The following is a 22,590-nucleotide window of genomic DNA, read 5'->3' as shown; positions in this document are numbered from 1 at the left end:
TTTAATATAAGTTACTTTTTTTAGAATTATCTATTGCGAGTAGCTTACTCGTAACTGTATTAGTAGTTATAAACCACATTTAAGCTAAGATGATTTTTACGATATTCTAGATACAATTACAAACGGAATTAGAACTTTTAATATCTGTCCGAACATGCCCCTTCCTGATATTCTATGACAACTACTTCAATATGATCATTTCTGTGGAAAAAGTACACGCGCCCGTCATCAAATTTGTAGAGGAAAAAAATCGTATTTTTCCATATAGTATCTTGATACCTCTACGTTTAATGTAAGGGTGCAATTTTCATCAAGACCAGAACCTTTTTAGGGAATCCTAAAAAAAAAAAATCCTAAAAAAAAACTACCAAGTCGATTAGAACGAACCAAAAGCAGTGCAAATAAGAGTAGGGTTACTACACTCTACACCTTCAAAAGACTAGTACGTCATTTGCTCTTTACTGAAAACAATACATGGTTTTAAAATTTTCATTTGTACTTTACGGAAAACAAATGATTGTTTTAAAAACTTCTCTTTTATCATTCTAACATCGAAAATAAAAAATAAATGTTGGGATTTCTTGGAATCATAATCATTATAATTATATAAAACAATAAATCTAGTTTCATTAACCTGATACCCTTGAATGTAGACGAATCTCAAACCACCATTTTATTTAAAAAATCTTTTTTGTTCTATTTTGCTGTAACTGTTTGTTAAATTTAAATAAATATATACTAAGATTATTTATAAAAAAGGATCTATGTTTTATTGTCATAAAAATGAGTCGGACATCATGAATCAATACAACCAGATTGATATAGTTAATTGCCTATCTCCTTGAATGTTCCTTTGGCCCTATCTATCTGCCCTAAAACGTTCGGGCGAATCAGCAAAAAAAGGAGAAAAGAATTTTCCGCGCTAAAAATGTACAGCTAATTTTTCTTCCAAAATTCGCTGTCCTCATTAAGATCCCTTAGGTCCACTCAACTTACCCTAAACGTTTCATGGTAATCGGAGCAAAAGAATTTTAGGCACATTTTGGGGTGTCCAGAATTAACACAACCAAATTTTTTTGAATATATTTTCTCTTCTCAGGTTCGTTTAGCCTAGAATGAATGCCCAGAAAGTTGCAAGCCTATCAGAGACAAAACAAATGTGGAACTGTTTTGGGCGTTACGAATCAATTTAACAAATCGTTTTCAATAGTTTTTGTGTTCATTTAGGTCTCCTTGCCCTGTCTACATACCTTCTAAGTTTAAGCTAATTAAAAAAAATTAAACTGTTGGTCCAGGCTCAGCTGGCAAATATTGATACAACCAAATTCCAAATACTTTGTCCACATTGTGCCACACGATGTGGGCACAATGTATTATTATTATTTTTTTCGTGGTCTTAGACCAGGGCACTTCATATCGAAGGAGTTGTCGTAGAAACTTCGAAAAGGGCTCATTCAATTGGAAATTGGAGTGGCCAGTGCCCTTTTTAATAGTCGAAAGTGATTGGAGGGCAACTAGCCCCCCCCCCCCCCAACGCCCATCATTCCCCCAAACACATCCCATCAAAATTTTGAGATAGCCATTTTGTTCAGCGTAGTTGATTTCCAGCTACAAAATATGTTTTTGAGGTCACTTCCCCAAGACCCTCAGGGCAAGGGTTTTAAGTTATGCCCTGGGGGCATATAAGAACGAAGTTGGCACAATGTATTACTTATAACTTTTTCCTATAGACCCGGGCACATCGTATCTAAAGAATTTTTGTAGAAACTTCAAGAAGGGCTCAGTCAATTGGAATTTAGGGTTGCTTGTGCGCTTTTTAATAGTAGACAGTGATCGGAAGGCAATTAACACCCCTTCAACGCCCACCATTTCCCAAAATACATCCCATTAAAAATTTGAGATAGCCATTTTGTTCAGCGTAGTTGATTACCAAATAGAAAATATGTTTTTTGAGGAGGTCACTGCCCAAAAACCCTCAGGGCAAGGGTTTAAGTTATGCCCTGGGGGCATATAAGGTTTTTATTGAAGGTGTTGTCGTAGAAACTTCAAAAAAGGCTCATTCGATTGGAAAATCAAAGGGCTAGTGCCCTTTTTAATAGTCGAAAGTGATTGGAGGGCAACAAACCCCCCTCTAACGCCCACCCTTTTCCCAAACACATCCAATCAAAATTTTGAGATAGCCATTTTGTTCAACGAAGTTTTAAGTTCTGGAAATTAGGTCTTTGAAGATGACAACCCCCACAGCCCTCAGGGCCAGGGTTGCACGTTATGCCCTGGGGGCATATGACGTTTTATAGAACGCCTTGTCGTAGAAAGTTCAAAAAGGGCTCATTCGATTGGAAATTGAAATGCCTAGTACCCTTTTTAATAGTTGAAAGTGATTGAAAGAAAACTAACTCCTCTTCCCCGCAAACCATTTCTCCAAACACATCCAATCAATGTTTTGAAATAGCAATTTTATTCCACGAAGTTTAAAATTCAGGAAATTATGTCTTTGAGCAGAACACTCCCCCCAGAGTCTCCAGGGCACGGGTTATAAGTTATGCCCTGGGGGCATATAAAGTTTTTTATTGAAATGTATGTTTTAGAAACTTGAAAAAGGGCTCATTCGATTGGAAATTCAAAGAGCTAGTGCCCTTTTTTATAGTCGAAAGTGATTGGAATGCAATTAACCCCCTTCTCACGCCCACCTTTTCCCCAAACACATCCAATCAAAATTTTTAGTTAGCCATTTTATTCAACGAATTTGAAAGTTTTGGCAATTAGGTCTTTAAGGATGACAACCCCGCCACCCACAGCCCTCAGGATAAGGGTTGTAAGTTATGCCCTGGGTGCATATAAGGTTTTTACTGAAAGCGTTGTCGTAGAAACTTCAAAAGGGCTCATTCAATTTGAAATTGAAAGGGCTAGTGCCTTTTTTAATAGTTGAAAGTGATTGGAGAGCGACTAACGCCCCTCTCACGCCCACCATTTTCCCAAACACATCAAATCAAAATTTTGAGATATCCATTTTGTTCAACGTAGTTGAGAGTTCTTGAAATTAGGTCTTTTAGAATGATAACCCCCTCAGAGCCCTCGTGGCCAGGCTGATAGGTTATGCCGTGGGGGCATGTGAGGTTTAAATTGAAAGTTGTTGCAGAAATTTCAAAAAGGGCTCATTTGATTGAAAATTGAAATTGCCCTTTTTAATAGTCGAAAGTGAGTGGAGAATAATTAACCCCCTCTCCCGCCCACCATTTCCCCCAAAAAATTCAATCAAAGTTTAGAGATAGCCATTTTGTTCAACGTAGTTGAAAGTTCTGGAATGTATTTAAGGATGACAAACCCCCCAGAGCCCCCAGGGCAAAGGTTAGTTATGCCCTGGGGGCAGATAAGGTTTTTTGTAGATAGAGTTGTCCTAAAACTTCAAAAGGGGCTCATTCAATTGGAAATTGAGAGGGCTATTGCCCTTTATAATAGTCGAAAGTGATTGGAGGGTAACAAACCCCCCTTTCACGCCCACCATTCCTCCAAACACGTCCAAACAAATTTTCAGAAAGCCATTTTGTTCAATGTAGTAGAAAGTTCTGGAAACTAGTTCTTTGAGAATGAAAACCCTGGTATACCGGCATGGGGTTATATAAGGTTTTTATAGAAAGCTTTGTTGTAGAAACTTCAAAAGGGCTCATTTGATTGGAAATTGAAAGTGCTAGTGCCTTCTTTAATAGTTGAAAGTGATTGAAGAGCGACTAAAGCCTCTCTCACGCCCACCATTTCCCCAAACACATCCCATCAAAATTTTGAGATAACTATTTTGTTTAACGTAGTTGAAAGTTCTGGAAATTAGGTTTTAGAGGATGACAACCACCCTAAGATCCCTTAAGGCAAGGGTTGTAATTTATGCCCTGGAGGCATATAAGGTGCTTATAGAAAGCATTGTCGTTTCAAAAAGGGTTCATTCGATTGGAAATCGAAAGGCCTAGTGCCCTTTTTAATAGTCGAAAGTGATTGGGAGGCATGTAATAATTTTTTGTTGTTGTTTAGACCAGGGCACTTCATATCGAAGGAGTTGTCGTGGGAACTTCGAAAAGGGCTCATTCGATTGAAAATAGAAAAGGGCTGATGCCCTTTTTAATAGTCGAAAGTGATTGGAGGCCAACTAATTCTCCTCCCACTCCCACTCTCCCATTTTCCCATTATGTTTAAAAACTAAATGTTGCCTTCAGATTAAATCAAAATGCACTGTGTTAATGCTAATTCCCAATAAGGCATCTCAGTAGTATCCCAAGAACGACTGAGGGTATTATGTTCAAACTGTCGGAGCAACTTCTGCTCTTAAAATTTAACCAAATCAAAATAGCGTAAGTGTATCCAAGCTATCAAAGAAAGTGAACAGATTTTTTTTTTGCGAATGGTATCAAGTTTTCCATTTCAGGTCAACTAGAGGAGGTATGAAACTAAATTAAAGACTACTATTTGTGTCCAGATTTTTAAAAGGGTGTATTTTGTTAAAAATTTCTGAAAATTTTTCTCCTTCCCTGAAAAGACTATGTCAATATAAAACGAACAGATATTAATTAAAAGAACTTTTTTTACAAAATAAGTTTTTCAAAGAAAAGTACAGAACTCCGTTAAACAAAAAATGAGCAAAAATAAAATCAAATAATCTACCAAGCGTGAAACTACCACAAGTCAGCATCGAAAAATAAATGAACCCCAAACCGAACAGAAATTACAATAAATAACCGAGTCAAAAACTCAAAACGAGCAGAAATTAACATAAGTTGGGCTCAAAACCCCTATGCCTTCTCAAGGCCAGAACAGAGTTTGCACTTTACTGAAAAAAAATATAAATGTTTTTATTTTTATAACTTTAATAAATCAAATAATATTAACATTTTGATAACTAAATATCAGTATATGTATATTAAACTGACAATGCACATTCATTTGTATTTTTTCAGTAAAGTGCAAATTATGTTCTGGCCTTGGGAAGGCATAGGGGTTTTTAGCCCAACTTATGTTAATTTCTGTTCGTTTTGGGATTCATTTATTTATCGATGCTGATTTGTGGTTTATTAAGGCTCTCTTCGTTCTATTTACATATAGTTTTAAAGCTGATCGGGAAATATCTATCGGTGGTTTTCCAAATCTGTGTTCTGAGAAAAAGTTTTTTCGACCCCAAAAGGCCCAATACATTTTATTTTACCTTATATTCCCCTTGGACAAGGGATTTATGACTGTAATTCAGACAGATCAAAGACAAAAAGTCTATCGGAGCATTTTCAGATCCTCTAGCACCCTCCTCCTCCCAACAAAATGTGTGGTTCCCTTAGCCGAACATCAATTCTTGAAAGTCAAGTCAAAAAGTTTTTTTTTTTATACTCCTATTTGAAAGGGGGGACAGTGCTCAAGATTCTAGCTTTTCTTATACGTTAGGGCCCACTTGACCCAGGTAATTGCAGTTTTAAGTTTATATATTCCCAGAAGAAAAGTTTCTTGTCCCATTTTAGGCTTAATTTTCATGCGAATCAATATTTTTGCTTTTTTTAATTCAGGTCCCCTTAGCCCAAGAAAGTTCAGATATAAGTTTCCAAACCAAAAAGAAAGTTTGTGGTCCATTTTTATAAAGCCCGTACTCCCAATCAATTTTTTACATAACTATCCCTTTGGCCGAGGTACCCAAGTTCCGAATTGTTAGAAAAAGTGTTTGACCCTTTATCAGGGAAACCAATGTTTTTCTTTATATTTTTTTAGGGAGTGGGGTGGGGGGTAACTCGGATCCTTCTGACCCAAGGCCTTAATGATTTAAGTGTTAAGCTGGTACTCGAAAATTTTGGCCCTTTTCGGGCCCATGCTCCCATGCTAATTTTTACTTATATTGGATTCCTCTTGGCTTGGGGGCTTGTGATTATTTCAAAGTGGGTAGGACCAACAAAGTTTCAAACTATTTTCCTACCCTCCCCCCCCCCCGCCCCCAGAAAAAAATGTGTGGTCCCGTCAATACTAACAACGATCGATGGAAGTTTTAAACTAATAAAAAAAAACTTTTTTTTTGTCGGAATTTCGAGGGAGCCTGTACATCCAAACTGAAAAATTTTTGGGGTCAATGGTGTTCACTTGGCCAAGGACTCACGATTTTAAGTTTCCAGCTGTTTTGACTACTCTTTTTAGGGTCCCGTTTTATTTTTTCATTTATTTATTTTAAATTTATTCAATTTTTTTTTCATTTATTTTAATATTTTTTTTTACTAATTTGAGTCCCATTGACCCAGGGACTTTCATATATTATTGTCAATCTGAAAAAAAGGAAAATTCAATCTAAAGGATTTTTAGTGCATGAGAGCCAAATTTTTTGGGGCCCTGTGATACACGTTTTTAATTTCAAATCGAGTGAACATGTATTCTTTCGTATGCCTCCCTAAAATTTTTAAATGTATTTTTTTTAGCAGCCAAAATCCCAGTTTAGAATAAAACCCAAATTTACAAATATCTCATACCAATCTGAAGACATGCTCTTTGGCAGAATATACAGAAACATTTAGTGTATAGGCAGTATCGTCCGAAAGCCCTTAAAACATTATATTAAAGCTTCCATGGAGCCCATTAATTCATCCCTGAGCTCGAAATAATGTCACTAGTGAATGGTTTAGTCAGAAAAATAATTTTGTTAAGCTAGAATTGCAAAACTTAACACAAAGCAACGGTTTGCTCAAGACTTGCTTTTAAAAACGAATGTCGAAGGTGCTGGATGGATTTGTTGGCCTCTGTAGGAAGATAAAAGCTCAACTCAAAGTCAACTCAAAAATCTCGATCATCCCTTAGTTCTATGACTATCTACCTTAGTCCGGCCCTAGGACGGACGGATGATAGACTATCTATCAACAAGTGAAATTTATATCATTTTTATGCATTCCTGAAAAAGGCTTATGCCAGCTGTGCCTCTACACTCAGACTATCTGTCTTGGCATTTTCTCCAATTAGCCATGGCTTAATGGCAACTTGATTTTAATTCAATAATCAACGGATAAAACACATCAGATCCAGAGTTGCCAGATGGGGCGCATTTGCGCCATTTGAGCGCTTTTTTGAGGCGGTTGCACATTGAATTTTTCAAATTGGCGATCTTTTTAGGGAGGGGGGATCGTTCATTCAGCGCATTTTCACCAAAAAAATGGCACTTTCGGCACATTTTCATTTTATGGCGGCGCAATTTTAAACCAGATATCTGGCAACAGTGATAAGATCAGTCGCAGCGAGATACCATACGCGTCTGATACACGACGCTCGAGACACTAGTGAACGCTAAAAAAAAAAAACACATTAGAAGGATTTAGCAGATCTTGCGGTATGGTCAGTTTAGAAACTCGGAAGCCCCGTGCCTTGCCACCGCCGTCCTCTTCACGTTATCAATCTCAACACATTGCCTCTATACTCTCTCTAAACCAGGAAAATTATGTATACAATTAACCGACAGAACCGATGGAAAAAATAGCTGAATTATATGAAAAGATTTCACAGTCGTAAAAATCCTGGCATTCTTTACGGAGGGGGTTTTGAAATAATCATTGTCATTCAAGGATTCAATTTGGGGGGGGGGGAGAGACAAACAAGCCATTTAACGGGAAATGGCTATAGAATAAATTTGTTTGGTCGTCTTATGGCTGGAAAATCGTAATTTCCATGTAAATTCTTTTATTTCAAGGGGGCAAGGCAGACATTCAGGGAGAAGTGTACAAGACAAGAATATTTCAAACCAAATATACGCACATAGTTTTGTCTTTATCGATTGGAGCTTGTATTTATACACTTCAATTGAACCAACATTTCAAGCAACTAGAGGGCTAGTCTTTAAATGTATTCATTAATTAAGCTCGTGCTATTGTTGAGGCTATTAGAGAAACACAAGGAGAGTTTACCTTCATAACGTCAGGGATAAAGTATTCAAGCAACATACTTCATTGTCTCATTTGCATTTCTTGCGTATTACTGCATCAAACATTCTTTATTATTGCTTATTAGTGCATTTAATTGCAGTCATTGTTTAAAAATTATGTGTTCCATACAGGTATCTAATTTGTTTTTATGTGATTTTTTTTATATTAGCTCAATGAAATATTAACCTTTTAAACGGATTGAGAATTATATAGCAAATACACGTACAACTTTTTTCAAAGCATTGCGATTATGCCGTACTACGGGACATTTACGCTCTTCGGCCATAATCCATGCAAAGGTGGTTTTAGGAGAGGGACAGAGAAGGCACTTGCCCCGGGCGCAGAAATTTTAGGGGCGCAAAATTTCAAATAAACAATCTATCAGTTATAATCACTTTGTATTTTTTTTCTATTTCATTTCTATTAAAATACACTAGAGGGCGCAGTTAAAAAATGAAAATAATCAATAAATTATATATTAATTCATAAAGGAAAAATAAATTACAAAATAATTCAACAATAATAATTAAAATAAAAATTTGGACCCTCTAGAATCGTGCTTATGACTGGCTGCGAGGGGAAACCCAAAGAGTAAGGCCGATAAATACACTTCGTTGCACCTAACAGCGGATTTGATGCACATCAAAACTATAGTCCAATTCCAGCGGGAAGACGTCTGGGTAGCAGCATGTAAGGGCGATGACTGACACCTCTTTTTTTATGCTCTTGATGGCTCTGGCGGTACAGAAGAAACTAAGAAAAAGGAGGAAAGCAGAGTAAGATAGCTTTTGAAAACTATCAACCAGAAAAATCTCTTTGCAATACAAAATCTAGCTAGGGATGCCCAAGTTTCAGTGATTGAAATGAACCAGAAGAAGAAAATACTAACCTTTAAAAACGAACTTCGTTCAATAGGCGATGCTAGTCTTTTTTCATCATTCGTCACGTCGTCAATATTGACACCAACTATTTCGTTTCTTAGTAACGTGGAAAACACAGGACTGTCTTTATTATTGTCACCAGTTCCAGCCGAGTCTCTGGTTCTCTTCGTACCTTGCTGTGTTGATGAAATCTTAGAACAGTCCTAAAATGAATATAAATGATAATATAATTCTACAAAACTAATCGAATTTGTAGTTTAGTTTTCCCTTTTCAATAAATTTTTGATTTTATTCTTATTCATCTTATTGTAAATTGTCTATAAAATAGATTTCTGAAATTCCGTAGGATGGCGGGAGGGGGGGGGGGGGTATAAATTGTTTAAATCTTACGAGGCTCGCCTACATACAAAAGAAAGGGATAGCCCCGCCTCTTAGTTCAATCCGAAGAGTACTTATGGAGACATTTTAAATATGCCCTGAAAATGCATCTTAATATCGGCATTAGGGTCCCTAGAAGAAAAACATTTACACACACCTCCCCCCCCCCAAAAAAACTTCTGAACCTTTCTGCATCTATTCTTAGAATGAATTGTTTTCTGTATGTTTCTCTTGTGGGTAGGGACGTCCTAATGGCAATAATGGCCCACCCTAATGACAATATTGGCCCACTATGTATAGAAGCCATTTAAAATATGAATTGCGTGCTGTCTATCGCATGTGTTCTGAGCATCCGGAGCTGCCTTTTGTGCTTCTAATCTGCCTAGCCGGCGAATGGACTGGAAACCCATTTTTAAAATAGAGGTAAGGATTAGGTCTATAAACACATGTTTAACCATCCTTTGAAACCAAAAAGCGTTAGAAAGTGATTAAAAATTATGCACAGGTCTACAGTTTTTTTCTTCTTCTTGTGATATTGTTATTGATAATAAAAACTCTTTAAATTTAAACCATCTGTAAGGATATCTTTCCTTTGTTTTTATTGTGTTTTTTTATTGCCTTACTTTTATGATAGACATTCATTTCCTATTCTTGTTAATAGTTTATGATTCTTCTATATTTTTGAACTGTTAAGCTTTTCGAGAAACATTTGGTTTAGTCAATATCAACAGCTTGTAACCTTTTTAGTATCACGGCATTCTCGCCAAAAGAGGGATAAAAAAAAAAAAAAAATTCAGTAATGCCGTGACCCCCTTATAACAAGTAATAATTGGATCTTAATTATCAATTTATCAGTAGAGCCTCAATACCTAATCATTTATTGATTGATAAATGTTAATCAATTCTTTCAAGTTTTTGGAATTTGTATGTACATTGTGCATATGCATACATTTGTGCAGACATTTAATTGAGATCTAATAGCGAATAAATAAAAGGTTCTTTCGTACAAACGTATTTAGCTTTTTCTGACTGAATCTGACCGAATCTTCCAATTTATGGTAAGGTTATAAGGAAAATGAGGGAGGTCCTGCGGCCGGGTGTAGTTGCTGGAGATGTGGGAAAAATAATTGTGGGTTGGGCCATTTCCTCCTCCGGTGTAAGCAACTTTCTCATTTAAGGGGATCAATTATACAAGAAGGGAAGATAGGCTGCTTCGTGTGTTAATGAAGTCTGGGTCCCCCCTTTATATTGTGGAAGTAGGAAATTTTGTATTGAAGGGAAGGATTTCAAATGGAGTGTAATTTTTCTTTAGTATTTGTCTTTTTTGTATATGGCTTTAAAAGGCTTTTAAATACAGATTATTATTATTATTTTATTTCCCTTATCTATGGGATGGCGACTCCTAGGTTGAGAACCGACGCTCAATACTGATAGGAATCTTTTAGGCTGACTAAGGACCAGGACTCAAAAGGTACTTTACAACGCGGGCATGGTATGCGGATATGACAAAACCATACAAGTACATCAATCGCCACCCTCTCCGAAACCAGAGCTTTTAGAAACCATTCCATGCAATCAACATCAATCATCACAGGAAAAAAATGTAACTCCTTGAAGAGGGAAACGTTTCAAGCGTGAATGTCTAGACACAGAAATATGGATGAATCCAGTGCTATCATATCAAGAGATTTAGTAAGATTAAAACGACATTATTCAATATTAATGGTCCCTTGTTGGCCGATAAAACTAAATGACTCGTACAAAAAAGTGAGATGAACTTAACAAGAACAACCGTAAAAGATCTGATATCAAATTTGAAGCTCGTCAGATCTGGCAAGAGCCATCGAACATTCCGAGCCATACATTTCATATGGAGTATTATCAATATGACTTTGTTTATGTAAAAAAAAGTGGAACATACTTTTCCGTTCCTCAGATGCATTTGAGCAGGAAAAAGAGGGCATGTTGCATCCGGTTTAAAGTTGGATCGTGCAAGAAAAACAAATCCGTATGTTTACCGGTACAAACTAAGCCCGTGGCCCCTCAATAAAAAAAAACCTCTTTTACCGTCAACTTTTTAGCAGAAAAAAAAGGTAGGCCTCTTTTGTTTAAACAAGCCTCGTGCAAGCATTTCCAATATCAGTGCCAAAAGCTAAGGACAAACTCGACCGAAAACGCAAACCCTGATTCACTGAAAAAAAAAATCTAAGTTCTGGCAACGAACACGAGCTAAATCTCGACGGATTCCAAAACAGGCTTCGGATTGACTTGAGGCAACAACGAGCAAATTCCTGACTCGCTGAAAAATAAGTTAGTTCTTGACTCGGTGCAATCCCAACAAAGTCCTGATCTATTAAAGAAAAATGATGCAAGTATACAACAAAGTTAAACAAAAATGCGACTAACAAGGTAATAAAGGACAAGCTTGTGACAACGCGTCACAATAGGACATATATTTAATGCTACAACGAAAGTAAGGTCTTTCAACGTTTCTCAATTCAGGGCTTTCTTCACTTTTTATTCTTTAAAGAGATATTTGGCCATCAATAGGACAACAAGACTATCGTACAAAAAAACTGATTAACCGAATAAGAGCAGAGACCAGTAGCATAAATGGATCACATTGCTGAAAACAATCCTGTGGACGCCCAACCCAAACACTTTGAAGGAGTAAATACTTGCAAAGCCGTGGTTTCTCAATGGGTTATAATATTTAAACTACTTTTTTTTGGAGTTTAGGGGGGGAATATACCTAGGTTAGGTTACGTATTTAATATATGCTATGCTTTACCCCCCCCCCCCACACACACACACACACCCTGATGTACAAATACATAGCCCAAATTTGTTTCTAAACTATTATATATCCATCCTATTTTATTTCATTAGCATTAACCAAACTTGACCTCTTCAGCAGTGCCCGCATAATGCACCAGTACCGTTACTTGATTTATGCGCACCATTTTAACCCAAAATTCCATTCCTTTTCTCTAACTTCGGGAATTTTTGTTAATGTAAGCTGAGGGAGAGAATTAGAACACACTTGTTTTTAGCATTGTAACATAATTCAAAATAAGTTTCTCCGATAAAGCTTTCGTCCCGTGTAAAGAAAAAATCCTACCGAACAGTCACATAATATTATCTTTAGCTAGTGTTAGGCCCTGCCTTTGTTTGTCTTCTACTATATTACTACGAAAAACCTTGGTATTAGGCGCTGAAGAGTAGCCTATTCATGTCCACACTGCTTTTTTTCCTTCCGTTTTCTCCTGTGCTTCGCATTCCTCTTTTCCAGACGGCTTCACCAAAAAAAAATCATTTTTTTAAAAAGAGAAGTCTCTTCCATATATATATATATATATATATATATATATATATATATATATATATATATATATATATATATATATATATATATATATATATATATATATATATATATATATATATATATATATAATATATATATAAACTAGTTGTTCGTATTAAAAGCATAGCTCCAAATATGCCAGCGCAATTTCGTCCTAAAAAAGATAATTAATAGATATTATATTGCTGAAGCTGGACTTCAGAAGCTGGAACTACTCTACAAGAAGGAGATAAAATGGTTGCACATCGAACCGAAAACACATCCACAATTAAAGCGAAAAACTACAATTATATAGTACGATACGTTACTTAACCGTAAAATGAAAGCTCTTGGCAATAGTGTACTCTTTTGCAAATTTGGTACAATCGAAACGTGACTATAATTTTGGCACAAAGTTTGAAAACCCTTTTGGCAAAAAGAGCATAAATTGAACAGAAGCTTTTGGAGCTTTTCCCAAAACATAGAACAAACCTAAAATGGATTTTTATCAAAGACCAAAAATAGGTTGTCACTATATGCGCCAGAATACGCCTAAAATAGGAATCGTCGACCCGTTACAGGTCTTTGATTTGTGGCAGTAATTATGACATAAGAGCTTTTATTCAAGAACAAAGATGGGTGTAGTCATCGAAATATGTTTTTTTTCTATTTTTCGGTTAAAAAGTCTGACAAACGATAGTGAAAAAACATTTTTGCTTCATGGACGACTTATGCTGTAAAATTTCCTGAGAGACTTATGACAGTCCTGACAACCTGACAGAGATGTTTCCATCCACTAATATGGTTTTTCCAGAGGAAATTCCATTTTTCCTGTGTCTAGCTCCCTATTTCGGAAATGATGACAAAATATTAAGAAGAATATTATGCATATTAAAATAAAAACTATCAAATCATTTAAAGGCCATGGATTATCCTAGTCCGAAAAAATTCCAGTCCTCTTAACGCACGCATTTTCAACTCAGAAAAGTATTTCCATCAGGGCGGCAGAAAATACACTCTTTCGAACCACAAGGTTCCCGGGTAAAATCATCTTGCCGATCGTCACCCGCGTTCTAAAGACTCAGACTGTACCCACCTATACCCACAAATGTTAACATCCTCGTGTCGTTGTCGCTTAAATATGGTACACATATAATATTAACAGATTCTCACTTAGAAGAGAAGTTACTTGTGTACTTCAATAATCCTGACAAGAAGTAAAGTTAGCGGATATTCCTCCCACAAGTTCTTACAATGGTTTTGTATTAAATCAGGAGTTAAGCAGGGTTCTGTTCTATCCCCCTTTATATGGATTATTTTGATGGACTTTGTTTTAAGGAGCACAGGAAAGGCAATGGGAGACCACGGACTCAAATGGGGAGGAAAAAGTCTCCTGGACTTGGATTATGCTGATGATTTAAGCATCCTAGATGAAAGTGTGAGCAAAATGAATTAAGTTTTAGAGGTTTTGCGAGCTCAGGATGCTAGAATAGGTTTGAAAATTAATGTTAGGAAGACTAAGTCACTAAGGCTAGGAATAAGTGAAGATGGAAAGATGACTTTGGGTAATGAAAAGATTGATCAGGTGTGCAGCTTCACTTACCTTGGTAGTATAATTAGTAAAGATGGTGGGATCAGTGAAGGTGTTAAAAGTAGAATAGCCAAGGCTCATGGTGTTTTTTCACAGTTAAAAAAAGTTTGGAAGAAAAGGAAGATAAATCTGCAAACTAAAATAAGAATCTTAGAAGCTACAGTGATGACAGTGGTCAAATATGGCTCTAAAGCATGGGCGCTCCGAAAAGCGGATGAACATTTGCTAGATGTTTTCCAGAGAAATTGTTTAAGGATTGTTCTGGGTACCCGGCTGACTGACCGTATTTCAAACAATAGGCTATACGAAAAATGTGGTTCAATACCGCTCTCTAGGGCTATAATGAAAGAAAGGTTTAGGTGGCTAGGGCACGTTGTGCGGATGAAGGATGACAGATTGCCGAAGATTGTTCTTTTCGGCCAATCGTCTAGGGCTAAACGGAAAGCAGGTCGTCCTCGACTGGGGTGGGACGACGTCATAAAGAAAGATTTAAAGAGGGAACTTCGTGGGCAGGTGTAAACAGGGAGGCTTTGAATAGATTGGGGTGGAGGAGGAGCGTGCGTAGCTGTGTTGGCCTCAGGCGGCTTGGTGCTGCGGTGAGTTGTTAGTAGTAGTAGTAGTATTAGTAGTTCTTACAATGAGTTCGTCAGCCAATATGGGCATATATGTTAGTCATTAAGGGGTGCTTATCAGGCTCTTACTTTGTAATTACCGCTAGATACAGAATACTGAATAGCTAAAAATCGATGACATGTTTAATTTTGAATACAGTTTGGCCAAGATAAAGGTCTGACGTGAACTTACGAAAACCATTATTTACAGAAAATTCAAATATATCATAATCTTTATAAAAATATAAGTGAATGCAATATTATGAATACCAACATAAAATTGCGGAAATAACATCAAATGAACTAGACACAGTTTTTAGAAACATTTTGAGACCTGCTAATATGTGTTCTTCGCTAATGTCCTTTTATAGAACAGGGGCTTCTGTATTTTACGAGTTTGGTTGGATTAAATCCAACTCTTCCCGGTGACATCCTTGTTGCAATGGCGTAGCAATAATTTTGCAATGCCTGAGAAGCTTTTAAAAAAACTGCTTAAGTATACTTATGGCATCTCCCTCGTCGGTGGACTGGATACGAAATCTTCATTGTAAAGAGAGGATGATTATTTATTTTGGCCGTGATTCCTTTTGCCCTAAAGGAAGAATTATTGACAGACAAGTGTCCTTACACTGTTTATGTGTTCAAAGCTTCCAAAACCAAAGGCCTTCTTCCGTAGCCTTTCAATCTTAGTTACAAAAATAGTGGATAATTTTACTTAATCTGGTTTTGTACAGGAAACAGCAATACAAAAATTGCTTCACCACACAGAAGGATGCAAAGACTACGTAAACATGCGGATGTTATTACCATCATTGAAAACAATCCAATTTAAAGAAGCCCTTTAGTATAGCATAAGTTTCCTAATCTAATGTTCTTAGCGTCAAATTTTGATAACCTCGGATAAAAGCCGGAAAGGGAACATTTGTTTAGAAAGAGAACGCCTGTTCTATGCCATCATCAAAGCCACAAATGGGCTTTTTAATGGCTGGCACGCTTTCAAACAGCTAGTATTTCCTCAATGGGATCAATTTAAACGAGCTATGAAACAAATAGAGACCATATGCTATGCAGGAAAAGAGAGAGAACATTTTTAGAACATCACCCCACTAAGGATTCCTCGACAACTCCAGATTTTGACATTCAGCCAGGTATAGAAAATAGATTAAACAAGGGGAAAACCTTTCGGAATGGCTTCCTTTAAGAACCAACCTTTTTTTCAAAATTCTATGAGGCGTAAAATCTTTGAACTATAAAACATTGCAAGGAATACTCCTTTGGATAATTTTTACCTTTAGCAAAGTTTTACTCGTTAACTTACAATATCAATAGTTTATACGTGTTGTAACCAAAACGTCTCTATCAAAATACTTGTGCATAGTGGTACAAGGCGTATCCCACATTCCCACTCCCCTCCCCACTCCACATGACTAGTCCGAGGATTACAAAAAAATATGGGATCTTCAAGCCTAGAAATATCATTTCTGTGGAATCGGAACCTCCCTTCCAATGAACGACCCTCAGATCCTCGCAAACATCTGATATTTATAAATTTCTGCATGAATGCTATAAGCTGAACATAAGTCTACTAAATGCTGGAAGTCAGTTGATATAGGTACCGTTGAGATTATTGAAGCAAAATCGACAGTTTAGGTTGAAAGTAGCGTTCCAGTTCAGCGTCTTTAATTGCAGAAACAAAAAACAGTATTTTTCCAAAGTGAGAATCTGTTAATATTATATGTGTACCATATGTAAGCGACAACGAAATGAGGATGTTAACATTTGTGGGTATAGGTGGGTAGAACGCGGAACATTTGTGGGTATAGGTGGGTAGAACGCGGAGTGACGATGGGCAAGATGATTTTACCCGGGAACCTTGTGGTTCGAAAGAGTGTATTTTCTGCCGTCCCGGTAGGAATAGTCTTCTCAGTTGAAAATGCGCGAGTCAAGAGGACCTGGAATGTTTTATGATTTAAGATAACCCATGGGCTTTAAACAATTTGATAGTTTTTATTTTAATGATGTATGACACTGACAGATTCTCACTGCTTTCTGGTCATATACTGAGATTCCCTGGAGCCTTAGTGCTGTACGTATGACAAATAAGAAAATATATATATATATATTTAAATAACCGACAAAACGAGGATAATATCAGCCGGTGGACAGAAAAGAAGCGAAAAGGACAAAAGCAATATTACCGCAAGGACCTGCGCCAAGCCGTCTTCAGCGTTAAAAAAAGGAGAAGAAAAAACTAACCTTTAGAAGTAAACTAAACAGAGCAGATATGTCTCATCTGCTTATTTATTGTATCTCATCCGGTTATTTGATTATATTAATTTGTTTCTTGTTTGCCATACGTTATGTATAGCCAGTCTTAGAATGTACTTATTGTTATAGCCTGGTATATCAGTAAAATCTAATCAGTCAACGATTTGAGGCGTTTAGCAGACCTCATCATGCCAGTTATAATTAAAATCATTTTCTAAAAACTAGGGCAGATAAAAAATTATAATAATTTTTAAACTGAGTTTATCATTTGTCTAGTTCAACCAAGTCGTAAACCGTCAAGATTTCAGACGTGATCTCTCAAGGATATCAGAATTAATTCTTTTCATATGGTACCTGCATTAGCAGAATTCAAACATGGACGATGTTGTTATTTCTTGTGCATGTCAAGATCCCAACATGTGTATTAAGATAACACAAATGCATTAAAAATCATGCGATACATTGATTGTAGAACAACAGTGACAACTAGACCTTCTGTGTCATTTCATGCCACGCTAGGAATCTGCAGCGAATCGATAGCAAGGAAAGGTGAATCAAATATAGGATACGAGGTCGAAGATCAAAAGGACGTTAAGATTGGCCATAAATGATTGATCATAGTCAAGATGCTATGCATGATATCAAGAAGTGATCCTGTTTAGTTTACTTTAATATTTGAAACACAATAGGTTTCAGTAGCCTATACATGCATTATGATAATATATTTATATATATATATATATATATATATATATATATATATATATATATATATATATATATATATATATATATATATATGTATATATATATATATATATATATATATATATATATATATATATATATATATATATATATATATATATATATATATATATATATATATATATATATATATATATGTATGTATGTGTGTGTGTGTTTTCCAGAAAATATAACGTCTGTTTGTGCCCCCCCCCCCCCCCCCTAAGACATCGGATTTCCCCTATATTTCCATATATTTTGCGTAAAATTCACCCGTTTTTTCCAAACTTGTGCCCCCGAATAAATTTTTACGCACGCGCCTGCTGTAACTCCGTACAGTTTCACATTCCAACATCATCGCTTGAAAGCAAAGAATGGAAGAACAAAAGTTATAACCATTGCCAAAACTCATAAACCATCCCCGGTTCAAAGAAAACTCCCTTATATGGCTGTCAAACTACTAGGGCCGGTTTAAAGGCCCTTTCTATCCAGCTTCATTTCTTCTTCTTTTTGCACTTAAACCTTGGGTCTCGAGCATGAATGTACAAAAATCGAAGATCCTCATATGCTATAGCCCAAAGAATTAAACGAAAAATCAGGCTGGCAAACCTTTCGCTAATACGAAAATGATATCCTCGTCAAATTCCTCCTTTTCCAAGCCCAAGGAATTTTGACGATATAAAAAAACAATAACTGATAGCACAACAATTAGTCTGAAGAAAGCAAAAGTTGAATTTTAAAAGAAATGAAATTTATATCACTTGCAGAATTTATTACTTAATGAATAAAATGATGAAAATGAAGAGTTATGTTTACCAAAACGAGAAATAAATGTTCTTATTTCAAATCAAGACAGAAAAACGGGACAATTATGGGGGTTACTACTTTAGATGGTACGATTGCATTGTTCCCTAAAACCTGGAGATGAATCTGTTTAACTCGTCCATAAGGAAGGAGAGAACGAACTCAGGTCCAAAATCAGGACACGAACAAATTGGATGGGAATTTTCATACAACACAATAGCCCTATTCAGTGGGATGTTTGGCAAAAGATAATTTCTTAGGCCAGTCTGATCGTTAAGAGATGCCTGATAATCCATAGCTGGGGGTGAGCTTAAACACTATTTAATTGTTTTATCACGAAGATTATTTTTTCATAGGCAGCAAGCTAGCGCTGCCTAAGTAAAGAACGATGTGGGCACAATATGTTTTTTTTCATACCCGGGCACTTCGTATCGAAGGAGTTGTCGTAGACACTTCGAAAAGGGCTCATTCGATTGAAAATTGGGGAGGCTAGTGCTTTTTTTAATAATCGAAAGTGACTAAAGGACAAATAGCCCCCCCAGGCCCACTCATCATTTCCCCCAAACTCATCTAATAGAAACTTTGAAATAACAATTTTGTTCAGCGTAGTTGATTTCCAGATAGAAAATATGTTTTTGAGGAGGACACTCCCCCACAACCCTCAGGGCAAGGGTTTTAAGTTGTGCCCTGGGGGCATAAGGTTTTTATTGAAGGCATTGTCGTAGAAACTTCAAAACAGGCTCATTCGATTGGAAATTCAAAGGGATAGTGCCCTTTTTAATAGTCGAAAGTGATTGGAGGGCAACTAGGCCCCCCACACACGCCCATCATTTCCCCAAACACATCCAATCAAAATTTTTAGATAGCCATTTTGTTCAGCGTAGTTGATTTCCAGCTAGAAATATGTTTTTGAGGAGGACACTCCTCCACAACCCTCAGGGCAAGGGTTTTAAGTTATGCCTTGGGGGCATATAAGGTTTTTATAGAAGGTGTTGCCGTAAAAACTTAAAAAAAGGCTCATTCGATTGGAAATTCAAAGCCCTAGTGCCCTTTTTAATAGTCGAAAGTGATTGGAGGGCAACAAGCCCCCCCCCCCACCACCCCCATCATTCCCCAAAACACATCCAATCAAAATTTTGAGATAGCCATTTTGTTCAGCGTAGTTGATTTCCAGATATAAAACATGTTTTTGAGAAGGATACTCCCCCACAGCCCTCAGGGCAAGGGTTTTAAGTTATGCCCTGAGGGCATATAAGGTTTGTATACAAGGCGTTGTCGAAGAAACTTAAAAAAAAGCTCATTCGATTGGAGATTCAAAGGGCTCGTGCCCTGTTTAATAGTCGAAAGTGATTGGAGGGCAACTACCCCCCCCCCCCCTTACGCCCATCATCCCCCCAAACACATCCAGTAAAAATTTTGAGACAGCCATTTTGTTCAGCGTAATTAATTTCCTGAGAAAAAATATATTTTTGAGATGTACGATTTCTCATAACCCTCAGTGCAAGGATCATATGTTATTACCTGGGGGAAGATGAGTTTTCTACTGAAATATATGGCTTAGAAACTTGAAAAAGGGCTTATTCGATTTGAAATTCAAAGTTCTAGTACCCTTTTTAATAGTTGAAAGTGATTAGTGATATTTTTTGTTGTTGTTGTTGTTTAGATCAGGGCACTTCGTATCGAAGGAGTTGTCGTGGGAACTTCGAAAGGGGCTTATTCGATTGAAAATAGAAAGGGCTGATGCTCTTTTTAATAGTCGAAAGTGATTGGAGGGCAATTAATCCCCCTTCCACTCCCAAACCCATCCTCCCATTTGCCCAATATATGTAAAAACTAAATGTTGCCTTAAGATTAAATCAAAATGCAATGTGATATTGCTAATTCCAAATAAGGCATCTCAGCAGTATCCCAAGAACGACTGAAGGTATTATGTTCAAACTTTCGGGGCAACTTCTACTATTAAAATTTAACCAAATCAAAATAGCGTAAGTGTATCCATGCTATTAAAGAAAGTAAACAGTTGTTTTTTTTGCGAATGGTATCAAGTTTCCGTTTCAGATCAACTAGATGAGATATGAAACTAAATTACACACTACTAATTGTGCCCAAATTTTTAAAAGTGTCTGTGTTGTTAAAAATTGCTGAAATGTTTCTCCATCATGCAAATAGCAGGCAAAACTATAAATTCTTAAAAAACAAAAATATTTGAAGCGTTATTTTCTTTTTTCCCTGAAAGGACTATGTCAATATAAAACGAACAGAAATTAATTAAAAAACTTTTTCCACAAAATAAGTTTTTCAAAGAAAAGTAAAGAACTCCATTCCAATTTTCCAAACAAAAAATGAGCAAAAATAAAATCAAATAATCTACCAAGCGTGAAACTACCACAAATCAGCATCGATAAATAAATGAAACCCAAAACGAACAGAAATTACAATAAATAACCGAGTCAAACTCAAAACGAGCAGAAATTAACATAAGTTGGGCGCAAAACCCCTACGCCTTCCCAAGGCCAGAACAAAATTTGCAGTTTACTGAAAAAAATACAAATGAATGTGCATTGTCAGTTTAATATACAATAGGCCTATACTGATATTTAGCAATCAAAATGTTAATATTATTTGATTTATTAAATTTATAAAAGTAAAAGCATTTATATTTTTAAGCTTTGGAAGTTCCCTGTTGTGCTAACCTTCTTGATTGAAATCTTTGCCGAAATAAGGTGCATATTATTTATTTTATATGTACATTGAGTAGACAATGTTTTGCTTAAGGGAATTCAATCAAGGAGGCACACTTGTGCCTCTATAAAGAGGCGACCCACCACAATGTTAAGCGATTTCAGGTCCTAGAGGTCGCAGAGAGACAGCGGTAATTGCATTTTGTAGCCCAAGCTCAAACTAAGAAACTTGCAAAATTTCATCCTCCTCCGACTTTATCTTCATGGGGTAAACTGGGTTGGAAGTTTGGAACCTCTCACCACAGCCCCCCTATAACGTTGTCCGATTGGGCTGAAATTTAGAGGTTAAGCTTTCCTAGGGCCCGGCAGCTTATCCTTGAAATTTCAGCTCAAACCAATCACTCCTTACCTGTTTTCAAAAAACCAAATATAGCCACTTAACATTCATTTCTTTTTTTTTTTCTTAGCCACGCCTACAGGCCCCAGTTGGCCCCGGATCCGGTTGAATGAGGACTCATTCGAAGCAGAATTCGACCTGTTAGGGCCTTTTGATATTTTCAGACCGAAAAAATTATCCCCCGAATTTACATTTACGAAAAACCTCGTTTTCCTATATTAGCCCATGTTAATTTTTCCCTCCACAACCCCCCTTTAACGTTGTCTGATCGGGCTGAAATTTAGAGGATAAGCTTTCCTGGGGCCTGGGAGCTTATCCTCGAAATTTCAGCTCAATTTGATCACTCCTTCCCTGTTTTCCAAAAACCACATATCAAGATTTTTGGGAATTTGCTTGCGTCGAAAATACCTTCTATTTGCTAAACAACAATTACTATTGTGTTTGTATAGTCCAGCGGCTGAGACTTTAGACTTTCAGGCGGAAAACTCGGGTTCGATTCACCATCAGAGCAACTTTTTTATATACTTTGAAAAGAAACTCAGTTTCTTTTTTAAATTATTTGAAAAAAATTACGTTTTCTAAAGAGTTAAAGAGGCTGAGTTACAAGGTCGACCCTTAAAACGTACAGGGATTAGGAGGCACAGTTGGGGGGCTGTTAAAGAGGCTGAGTCACAAGTTCGAACCTTAAAACGTACAGGGATTAGGAGGCACCCTGTACGACGTGATTTGAGTATTCAGGAATTAAAAGCCTTAACACAAGAATGTTCAAGAGCGGGGGGTTTGGGGGGCGGAAGCCCCCAACTTTAACTCCTGACACGATCAGCTAACAGTTAGTCAAGCAATAATAAGTAATAAACTGTACAAAAACGTGCAGAAATTATTTGAAAAAAACTACGTTTTCTAAAGAGTTAAAGAGGCTGAGTTACAAGGTCGAACCTTAAAACGTACAGGGATTAGGAGGCACAGTTGG

At 36.6% G+C, this 22,590-nt stretch overlaps 1 protein-coding gene across 4 annotated transcripts in view; it reads right to left on the bottom strand.

The window, feature by feature from the left end:
* Nucleotides 1-22,590, bottom strand: part of fzr (fizzy and cell division cycle 20 related) — a 149,209-nt gene that overhangs the window by 65,404 nt on the left and 61,215 nt on the right. For all 4 annotated transcript variants that reach the window (XM_089100482.1, XM_089100483.1, XM_089100484.1 and 1 more), the window contains one exon: nucleotides 8,806-9,000. In XM_089100482.1, the coding sequence (XP_088956608.1) occupies nucleotides 8,806-9,000 (195 nt within the window). The remainder of the gene's footprint in view (nucleotides 1-8,805; nucleotides 9,001-22,590) is intronic.

This window comes from Artemia sp. Qi Xiang Cuo, chromosome 14, assembly GCF_049724085.1.
Source record: "Artemia sp. Qi Xiang Cuo chromosome 14, ASM4972408v1, whole genome shotgun sequence".
Classification (NCBI taxonomy): domain Eukaryota; kingdom Metazoa; phylum Arthropoda; class Branchiopoda; order Anostraca; family Artemiidae; genus Artemia; species Artemia sp. Qi Xiang Cuo.
This window is presented reverse-complemented; position numbering and strand designations above follow the sequence as displayed.